At 37.6% G+C, this 10,801-nt stretch overlaps 1 protein-coding gene across 1 annotated transcript in view; it reads left to right on the top strand.

Annotated features, from left to right (window-relative positions):
- LOC106880200 (structural maintenance of chromosomes protein 3) overlaps positions 1 to 10,801 on the top strand; it is a 55,947-nt gene that overhangs the window by 31,733 nt on the left and 13,413 nt on the right. Inside the window, exons 20-25 of the mRNA XM_052972905.1 lie at positions 2,147 to 2,297; positions 3,980 to 4,048; positions 5,344 to 5,425; positions 5,761 to 5,952; positions 6,800 to 6,983; positions 9,327 to 9,397. Coding sequence (XP_052828865.1) covers positions 2,147 to 2,297; positions 3,980 to 4,048; positions 5,344 to 5,425; positions 5,761 to 5,952; positions 6,800 to 6,983; positions 9,327 to 9,397 — 749 coding nt within the window. The remainder of the gene's footprint in view (positions 1 to 2,146; positions 2,298 to 3,979; positions 4,049 to 5,343; positions 5,426 to 5,760; positions 5,953 to 6,799; positions 6,984 to 9,326; positions 9,398 to 10,801) is intronic.

The following is a 10,801-nucleotide window of genomic DNA, read 5'->3' as shown; positions in this document are numbered from 1 at the left end:
TCGTACACATGCGTCATACAGTCTGCCTTTTACTCTGAGTGAGAGTCCCTTTGTCGCCAGCAGAGGTAAGAGCTCTCTGAATTTTGCCCTGGCTATTCTTATTCTAGCAGCTACACTTTCAGCGCATCCTCCTCAACTACTGACTTGGTCACCTAGGTAACAGAAGCTATCAGCTACTAGTTTTTCTCCCTGGAATGTGGCAGAAGTTGTTCTCTGCACATTTTCAGTGTTTATTGCTCCTGAGCATTTGCCACATACAAAAATTATCTTCCTGGTTAGCCTTCCTTTGATATTGCTGCACCTCTTATGTGTCAATAGCTTGCACTGGGTACATCTTATAGAGTTTCTACCTACTCCTTTTCTACACATTGAGCAGGGCCATCTACATGAAGGGGTTTGTGGTTTGTCTATCTTCCTACTTTTTAGGACTTGGATTTTAGCTAGGATGACTCTAAGGCCCTTCGATTCTAATCCTTGCTTCCACACCTGAAACTTCTCTAGTTCTGATAGTGACTCAGCAATTAGAGCAAGGTCATCAGCATAGAGGAGCTCCCAGGAGCATTCTGTCTTGAATTCCTGTGTTATTGCCTCAGATGAGGTAGATGATGATGATGATAATGACCTAGAAAGGAGAGGAGAAAATGATGTTTAAACTAGTTCAGGATGGAAATTGTGTGCCAATTTTCCTCCATTTGTACATTTTTTTTTGACAGCTACAATATGAGAATCTCAAATGAATTTATGCTCAAATGATTTTATTGCTCTTTTGTCTTTATTTTCATAATCTAAGAGAGTTAAGATATCATTTTCGTGGATTCTGAACATATTTCAATTGAAAACAAGTATAAAAATTACATTTTTGTTTATTTGGCACACCCACACAATCATGCAATCTTTTCCCACCATTTCTGAGTTCACATTTTGACATGATTGACTTTTTGCTCCAAATATCAGGTCATCCCATAAATAATGTCTGAAATATGTAATTTCTATCCAATTTGACAACATTCCAAAATGTCACATGGAATTGATTGATGGTCATATGAACTTGGAAAGCTTTAACTTAATGTGATTTCTTTTTATAGGAATAATCTAAATTAATTGCTAACCCTAACCCCATCAAAGACGGACATATTGATAGAGCATTTAAGGCACACAATGCTTCATGAGTTCAAAAAGGGAAACGGTGCAGCAGAAGAAGCAACCTGAAATATCCATTCTGTTTATGGGGAAGAGTTCAAAAATGGTGATTTCAGCCTAAAAGAGAGGCCATGAATGGAACACCCTGTTGAATTTGATGATGAGTTTCTTTTGTTAGATTTTGAGAAGGCTAATGCTGTGTCAGTTGAAGATTTGGCAAGCAAGCTCAATTCAAGCCATTCAGTTGTTCACCACCATCTTGGAAAGGTGCCCAATGTCTGAAAATGGGTTCACCATGACTCAACAGAAACCAACTGCTCATCTCTTCACTTTTGTGAATGTATTTTTGGACAATTTAGTGACTACTAATGAAAAAGTTAAGCAGGCAGTGCTTTAGTTGTGGAGAACAGGCTAAACGACAACCTAGATAGGACTCCGGTAGGATTGCATTGGAGTCATCCACTTTGAGCTGCTAACAATTAGAGTGTTTGAATGCTGCTTTGAAGAACAAAAAGGCCTGCTTTGGCGAATCCTATGAGAATGGTGTTTCATCATAATGCAAGGTCCCCCCACAACACACTACAAAGATTACATCCAAAAAAGTCAAAGAACTGGTAGGATTTGAACTCAGAATGAAAGGCACTTAGTTTGGTGTGTTATCATTTCTACCAACTTGCTGTCCAATGAACCAATGAAGAAAACCATCTGGTTGCTCACCCTGCTTGAAATAGCTACCAAATATTCCTCAAATCATATCTATTATTTTGAAAAAAGGGGACATGTTTTAATAATGTAATTCTAGACAATCTGCTTTTCGTGAAAAAAATAATAAAGACAGGATGGTTTCCACCAGAATGCCTTTGATCAGAGCTCTGATAGTTCAAGGCTGACTTGAGATGTTGAAAGATGTAGTCTTGCAATGTAGATAAGTTGCCTCATTAAGGAATTGTTTCTGTTTATTCCTACAGTTTTTTTTTTTGTCTTTTATTTAATTTCTCCTTTAAAGGTGACCAAGTGAGTAGGCGGGGAGCTCTAACCGGAGGGTTCTACGACACCCGTAGATCCCGTCTCGATCTGCAAAAGAGCAAGTGTGAGTTACTAAACAAGGTAGAAACACAGAATGAAGAATATAAAGAACATAAGAAGAAACTTGAACATATCCTTTTGATGATTATATTCTTAAAATGGTGTTGCTCATGTACTCTTTTAGATTTGTCTTTTGTAATATGGGCTTTAATGAAATTTTTCCTTATATCTTCATCATCATCATTATTTAGTGTCTGTTTTCTATTCTTGGACAGTTTGACAGGAGTTGGGTCAGCTGAACAGCTACTGCCTGGGCCCCAGTTGTCTGTTTTGGCATGGTTTCTATGGCTGGATAACACCAACCAATTTACAGAGTGTACTGGATGCTTTTTACACTGCACTCGCATGGGTGCTCTTTAAATGGCACAGGTGCTTTTTACATGGCACCAGCACTCACAAGCCCACTAGATTAGGATTCCTCAGCTGAAGAGGGATTCAGGGGACATGTCTGTATGCAAGGAGAAGCACAATTTTACTTAGCTTGATGTCTTCTCAAGCACAGCAAACCACTAGAAGCCTCGGTCTCTTGTCATCTCCTATTTGAGGCCCAACATCTGAAAATTCTTTCTCACCTCTTCATCCCATGTCTTCCTGGGTCTATCCCTTTCACATGTTCCCTCCACAATTAGAGATCAACACTTCTTGATGCAACTGTCCTCATCCATACACATCACATGATTTTACCAGTGCAGTCTTCCAGTTTTTCCCTCAAATCCCTTACACCCTGTCATATATATGCACACTGACATCACTCACCCAGTGGAGCAGGTTGGCTTCATTTCTTTCAAGCCTTTGCATATATCCTCAGTAGTCACAGCCCATCTTTGTAAATATGATTCCTCTTCTTGTCAGCTGCATTTATGGTTGTTTTGATGTCAGACTGATTTTCTCATTGGGTTAGTCATTTACCTGGCTAGTTTTTAGCCAGTGATCTCTTTTCCAACCAGGAAACATTGTTTTTAGTAATATGCCAGAGGAATTGCTGCAAATATTTTACTGAAGACTAACAGACAACTTATAACTTGTTTCATAACCTTTATTCAAACCAATCAACTAATCTTTCTACAACAAACTGTAAAGAAGACAAAATAATCAACTCAGTATAATTGCTGGCTATTTTCTAGTGACTATCTACACAATGACCAAAAATGACCGACTAGATGGCTTTGCAAGGGTCAGCAAGCTCTCACACCCATATAATTGCTGCCACTATGTATACAATCACTCCCCAAATACCCTAACACTGCAACATCCTACATCCTTACGCACATTGCTTATGTGTCTGGGGAGGTTTTAAGTATAAATTGATTTCGGAAAAATGTTCGGGTAAACGGCATGTGTGAAATGTGTGAAGGCATAGTATATTTGGAGTGTTGGATTTGCAGATTGCCAACCATCTACCAACACTTTTATTAACAACAGCAATAACTACAATTGCAGCCTGATGGTAAGTAATATACGATCTGGATGTTACAATGCTTGAAATGTGAGTTTGTACTTTATTGCAACCATTGTGTTGTAACTTTGAAATCTTTCATTTGCATAGTGAGCTGCCAGGAGAAGTGTGACTCCATATCAGATTGTCAAACTGACTATAAAACTGAAAGTCAACAAGAGTTGTTTTCATTTTAGAGATTGAATTCTCTGTAGTGGAAAACAAGCTGATCAGTAACTAAGGATGACAACAGAAGTATATTATAGAATCAGTAATTGCAAATAAAAGTCAGTGTGTTTTTCCTTAATTTGATTTACAGATTGAAAGTCAAATTAACAGCCTTGTCAGTGAAATGCAGAAGAATGAGACCAAAAACAGCAAAAACAAGTAGGTGCTCTGCCTTTTATTAATCTTACCAATGCTATTGGAAAACAAATTTTTGTATAACAATTGCAAAGTAAAGACATAGTATGGACTTGTGAGAATTATTTGGCAAATCACTTAGGAAATGTGCACCATTTTTGACCTCCTGTAAATGACCAAACACGAGTATCTTTTTGATCCTTAGAAGATTCCTTTAGTATTAGAAAAATGAAAAACGTGATTTAGTCAAGCATGCACACACTGAGCAATAATGAATAGTTCGAACAAAATATACATAAGCTTTAGAGGAAGCATGAAATGAGTACATATTAATTCATGAATGACAACAGAACAGGAGTCATTTAATCGCCTTCATTAGCTTATACTGTTTCTGCTATAAGATGCAGTGCACCCAGAACTGAGTGTTTGTTCATCATCCTTAATATTATGCTCTGTATTCAGCTCACGATTTACTCTATAGATTGTGGAGTGTTTGTGTGTGTGTGTGTGCGTATACATTTATATATATATATATATATATATATACAAACTCACACACACTTGTGTATGTGTATAAAGAATATTGACAGTGGCTTTGAAGTTTCAGCTTGGTAAGCCATCATTGGACTGTTGTGCAAGGAAGTTTATCTTGGCTTTTATATTGTCTCTGTTAAGTTAAAAAAATCTTCCTTGTGTATGAGTTTGAGTGGAATGATAATTAGGTTGTGGGGTGGGTTGTAATGGTGGAGTGTTTTGGAGAATTTTTTATTGATTAAATTTAGGGTTATGTTATCATTTTGAATTCATTCATGCATGTAGAACTTTCTAAGCAGGTGTGTTCACTTCAAACCATGGGAATGTTTTTGATCAGCAGATGTGCCAGTAGTTTTAGTTATTTGGGTTTTAATGGATTTAATCCTTTGCCTTGATACAAAGCACTCCCATTAGGATAACAAAGCAAAGCTGATCTTGAATTCAGAATGTAATGAGCCAGACCAAATACTACAAGGGATTTTCTCCTAATGATTTTGCCTCCTTACAGCCTTCCAGAAGTTGTAATTAATAGCTCCTTTGTTTCTTGTAAAAGTGGTTGTTGTCTTTATGGAGTTAAAATGGAATAAAAGAAATAGATAAAGTGTGTTCTAAATAATCAAGATTTCTTTGGCAAAATACAATAACAACAAATTTTTAATTAATACTCATAGTTGCAGTCAAAAGTGAAAAAAAGAACAGAGAATTATCTCATCCCTATTTCTTCACAGCTAATCTGTCTTTCTATTTCACTGTCTTCATTAATCTCTGCTTTCTCTCTTTTGCAGAGATACATTTGATAAGATGCGTGCAGATGTACGGCTTATGAAAGAAGAATTGCAAGCGATTGAAAAATCTCGAGGACCAAAAGTGAGTAAAACTTTATTCTGTATTTTTCCTCTTTCTTCTCCATCATTCTCTTACCTCATTAATTTTCTTCAATATGCTTTTCAATTGTTGGATCAAAATGTGTACATTATTGGAGTAAAGGCTGTTTCTAAATTCACTTGTTTCTGTGGATTGAAATCTTAATGTGAAATGTAGTTGATTGGGTAGCATGGCAGCTAGATTGTTAGTGTCGTATAAAGTAAAACAGTCTTCTTGTTGGTTCATAAATGTTCATCTGGTAGAGATAAAATTGCCTTAATGATTGGTACAAATATTCAACTCCATTGATTAATTGGTTATTATTTTTTATTTTGTAGGAAAAAAGTATTGCCAGTTTGCACACAAACCTGGAGGCTATGAAGGGGTCAGCTCAGTCACTAAATGAAGAACTTGGCTCTGATCTGCTTTCCCAACTTAGTGTTGAGGACCAAAGAGAAGTAGACTATCTCAATGACCAGATCAAGACATTGACCACTCAGAATAAAGAGGCCTTCCAAGAGAGAATCAGGGTTTGTACTCCATCATATTATCCCCCCCCCCTTTTTTGTTCACTCAGTTTGTGAGTATACTGACTATACCAACCTGTCCTCTCTATATTGTGTTATATGTTTTGTGAATATAAACTCAGTGACAAGCCATGAGTGGGCAATGTCTTGGTTGTCAGTCCAATACCTATTCAACTTACACATTCCTACTCAAATAAATGTGTAGTAGTAGTTGTAGTAGTCCTTTCTACTATAGGTACAAGACTTGAAATTTGGGGGTAGGTGTTAGTTGAATGAATTGACCCCCACTGCTCAACTGGTACTTATTTAATTACCAACCAAAATTTGCAACATAACCACCGACCAGATATCACCCTCCTACTGAAGGGGTGCAAAGAAAGGACCTGCAGACCAAAGTATTGTTGAGACAAAGGACAAGAAAGTCATGAAGTACCATGATTTAGGACTGGAAGAGCCTCAAAAGCGAGTGTGGTACCTGTTGTGATTGGTGCATTTGGTACCATCACAAAATTTGCATCAAAAGTTGCAAATAACAATGTTTTAGGAAGTATTCAGATGGAAGCAATACTTCGAGCAACTCATGTGTTGGGGAAAGCATTGCATCTCTAAGCTGTGAGATCTGATGATGATGATGATGATGATGATTTCTTGCAGTCATTTGAGGTCACAAACTGAATTCACTCTGGTTTACAATTGCTATTTAATTTTATTGAGGTATTAAAGATAAATAAAATTTTAGCAGAAATTTAGAACAGCAAAGTCTCTAGTTTGACATTTGCATCACTTTCTACCATTTCTGGACAACAGCAATAATAAGAAGAATATCAAACAATTTATTTTCTTTGCTCAGTTGGAAGGAGAGAAAAATCGGCAAGACCATCTGCTAAACAATAATTTAAAGAAGAAGCGAGAACGTCTTCTATTAGAGATGCAAGAACAGTCAAATAATGATCGACGGGAGAAACTGGAGTCTTTGAACTCCGATCAGCTTGGAGTTGACTCTCGTGTTACATCCAACCGGAAGAGTGGCAAAGGTCAGTTATTACAAGTATTTCTTTACTGCTCTGACTCCTCGATTCTCGGCCTTGTTTCCTTTCGTTTTTTTTTACTGCTCTGACTCCTCGATTCTCTGCCTTGTATCCTTTCGTTTTTTTTTTACTGCTCTGACTCCTCGATTCTCTGCCTTGTATCCTTTCGTTTTTTTTTACTGCTCTGACTCCTCGATTCTCTGCCTTGTATCCTTTCGTGTTTTTTTACTGCTCGATTCTCCTCCATTCTCTGCCTTGAATCCTTTTTTTTTTTTTTTCATTCACATTTTCCTTTATTTCTGTATAACTTGAGCAAGAACCATGTAAAAGATACCCTGTTTGTTCACGATAAGAAAATGCACATTTAGACTGGGTGTCCCACAGAAAGATGCATTTGAGATATTGACTGATTATACAAAAGAACATGTGTGTGGTTCTGATTACACCAAAATTGACCCAACAGCAGTGGAATCTTGATCCTTTACTTGACAAATCTCTAAATTGATAATCATCATCGTGTCCATCTTCTACACTGGCATGGGTTGGATGATCTGACTTGTCTGAGGACTGCATTTTGCTCCACTGTCTGTTTTGGCTTAGCTCTATGGTTGGTATCCTTCCTAAAATCAACTGCTTTACAGCATGTACAGAGTGCTTTTTCATGGCACTAGTACTAGGATGATTGTTATGTAGCTTGTAAGATCCCCTTTGACTGCGTGAGTTTACCATAAAAAGGGAGAAAGCTTTATGTGAGGAGATGAGCGGTTAAAGAATGAATAAAGGGTCCAGAACAGAACAGGTGTCTTCCTGTTGAAGAGCTACATGGTAATTGACACCATAGCAGAGTGAGTAGGAATGAGGTGGAAGTGAAAAGAGAAATGAAATAGTGGGATGAAGTGTCAGAGTGGACCCTTGGGGTATGAGGATGGCAGAAGTGAGTGGGGACAGAAAAACGGTGTATGGGTAGGTAGAATTTGCAAGAATGTATGGCGGAATGGGTGAGGTATAGTTAAAGATGAAGAATGGGCGAGATATTATTGTTGGAGATGTTGAGTGGGAAGAACAAGGGTTGAGGGGTGGTCAGTGGTAAATATATGTTAGAGGGGAAGGTAGAGGAGAGTAGGTGATGACTTTAGAGAACGAGGAGTGGATATAGTGAATGGTGGTCAAGGCTGGATAGATGGTCAATGCTACATATATTAGTCTTCTTTCTTGAACACTACTCTTAGAATAACTCTTCTGCCCAATTTCTCTCTCATCACATTTCTACTTTGTCATTTATGTATAATGTTGCTCATCCAACAGAGCCTGTCAGCTTAATTGCTTTCTAATGTTCAGTACTATGTAGCATTGCTGTTTGTACTCAAGCATCATACATCAATCTACCTTTCATATTGAGAGGCAGGGAGACATCATTTGTTGCCAACACAAGTAATAACTTTCTCAACTTTCCCCATCCTATTCTTATTCTAGCAACTATACTTTCAGAATGTCCTCTTCCACTGTTAATTAGATCACCCTGATAACAAACTATCTACAAGGAGCCTCCTGGGTATTTGAGAAAATCTATTTCCTGTGTACTATTAGTGTTTATTATTCCAAAGCGTCTGCCACCTATGATATCACTGCATCTCTTGTGTTTCCCTAGTCTGCATGGGTGCAAAGTATGAAATTTCTGCCTATTTTTTTTGAACATATCAAAGAAGGTCATTTGCTTGATGGAAGCAGTCATGACTGTTTTCCTATTTACTAAAACTTTGGTCTTTGCTAAGTTAACTTTAATTCCAGACTTTTGCTTCCACATCTGGAATTTCTTTTTTAATTTTATTACAGGCCCATCGCTTAATAACAAAGTAAGCAACATAAAGTTCTTAAATTCCTTAGTTATGGCTTGGAGAACTTTGATGAATAGGGGACAAAGAATTGAGCGCTGATGAATTTCTACCTGTGCACTAAGCTCATCATTGTGCCCATTACTCTCATCTCAGTGATTGCATTACCGTACATGGCTTTTACACGACTCTCACAGAAAGCCAGGAACTCTGTCAAACGTTTTCTCCACACTGATCACTGTGACTTTCGGCTCGGTAACTCTCTTCCATTTCTCTCACCAGGAAGAAAGCATCTGCTATACTTTTCCCTGGCTCAAAATTGAACTCTATCTCATCTAACTCTAATTAGTTGAAGTGGAAGGTAAATATTCTTATATAGAGCTAAACAATAAATCAAACAGAATGTGTCTGAAGGTGAACTAAGAGTAATAGACTTGGTTCTAAGGTATGAGGGTCTTCTCTTCTTCTTCCCTGTTGCTCATAAATCCGAGATGTTTGTGTTGGCTTCTAATTACAGAGCTTGATGACCAATTGGAGAAAATGAACAAAGAACAAAAAGAATTGCAGAACAAACTGGAATACTGGAAGGTAATTAATTCTATGTCTGTGAGGATGATGCTATTGTTCATTGAGTTTTGTTTATAATGAAAGCAATGATGATGTTTTCAATTGGCAGAAGGTGTGCAATGCAAAACTTAAAATATTCTTGTGCATATATTTGATTTCTTCTCTCAGACTTCACTTTACATTTTATCCTGGTGAACTCTTTAAAATTAGTAGAGTATAATGTAGTGTAGTAAAACAAGTAGAGTAGTAATTGTATAATATAAGTTATTGTTAGGGTTACTGCTACATAGTTTATGCCCTATTTCTGTGACTGGGAGTAATTTCACAGGTTATTTTATATATCAGGTCTTTATTTACAATCATGTATTTTTTGAACAATAGCAGTGTTGGTTACAGGTTTCTAAGGAGCTACTTACAGATCCACTGCTTTTTTCACAGTAACAATGCCATGGGATTGTTTTGGGAACTCAGAATGAATACCGTAGGGTAATATTATTTTCTTCCTAATATGGATAGTTTTTGCACCCCCGTCCCCATCCCCACTGTGGAATACTTATGTCTTATTGCTGTATGTGTATAAACATGATAATTTTATGTCTGCTTTCCATGCTGGCTTCAGTTAAATGGTGTGACAAGCTAGAGGACCACATCACGTTCCAGTGTCTCAGTTTTGGCTTGGTTTCTTAAGGCTGCAGACTCTTCCTTACACCAACCACTTTACAAAACAATTTCTTTATGGTACCAGTAATATAAGATGTTTTTGCCTTCAGCAAAAATAAAGTTTCCTCAAGCCCTGTGTGCTCTCTATTCAGTTCACCAACCATTTTAGAGTGTGGGTGCATTTTTCCATGTTACTAGCGCTAGTGAAGTTCCCTTGCATCTGACTGAAAGGGGAGTGAGTGATGGGAGGAGTTAGAAATAGTTGGGAGAAATGGATTTATTGATGTGAGAAGGTGTTTGTGGAGAGAGTAATGGGAGAAGGAGAATGTTCTGAAGCATATTCTCTAAGTAACATATCTAGAAGGTGAATAGAAGAGAGTGTGGTGACAGAAGACTGAGGGAGGGTGAATGCAAGTTGAAGAGTGCAGTTTCTCTCCCTTCCTATTCAAACATGATGATTTGGAAGGGCTGAGGAATGTGGAGTACGGGCATATAAATGGTAGAGGTGATGGGATTCAGAATGCAGGGGTAGGGTAATATGAAGCAGTGAATAGAAGAGATGCTAGGGAGATGGAAGAGTATGTGATCGGTGTAGAGAGTGTGGCATAGGTTGAATGTTTTCTTACCAATTCCAGATGGCTTGGTGTGATTAGAAGAGATGAAAGGGTATAGAATAGGCGCAGTGCATAGGAGAGCGGGTATAGAATAGGTACAGTACATAGGAGAGCGGGTATAGAATAGGTACAGTGCATAGGAGAGCGGGTA

The sequence above is a fragment of the Octopus bimaculoides genome, chromosome 14, assembly GCF_001194135.2.
Source record: "Octopus bimaculoides isolate UCB-OBI-ISO-001 chromosome 14, ASM119413v2, whole genome shotgun sequence".
NCBI classification, from domain to species: Eukaryota; Metazoa; Mollusca; class Cephalopoda; order Octopoda; family Octopodidae; genus Octopus; species Octopus bimaculoides.
Note: the sequence above shows the minus strand (reverse complement) of the source record. Positions and strands in the feature narration are given on the sequence as shown.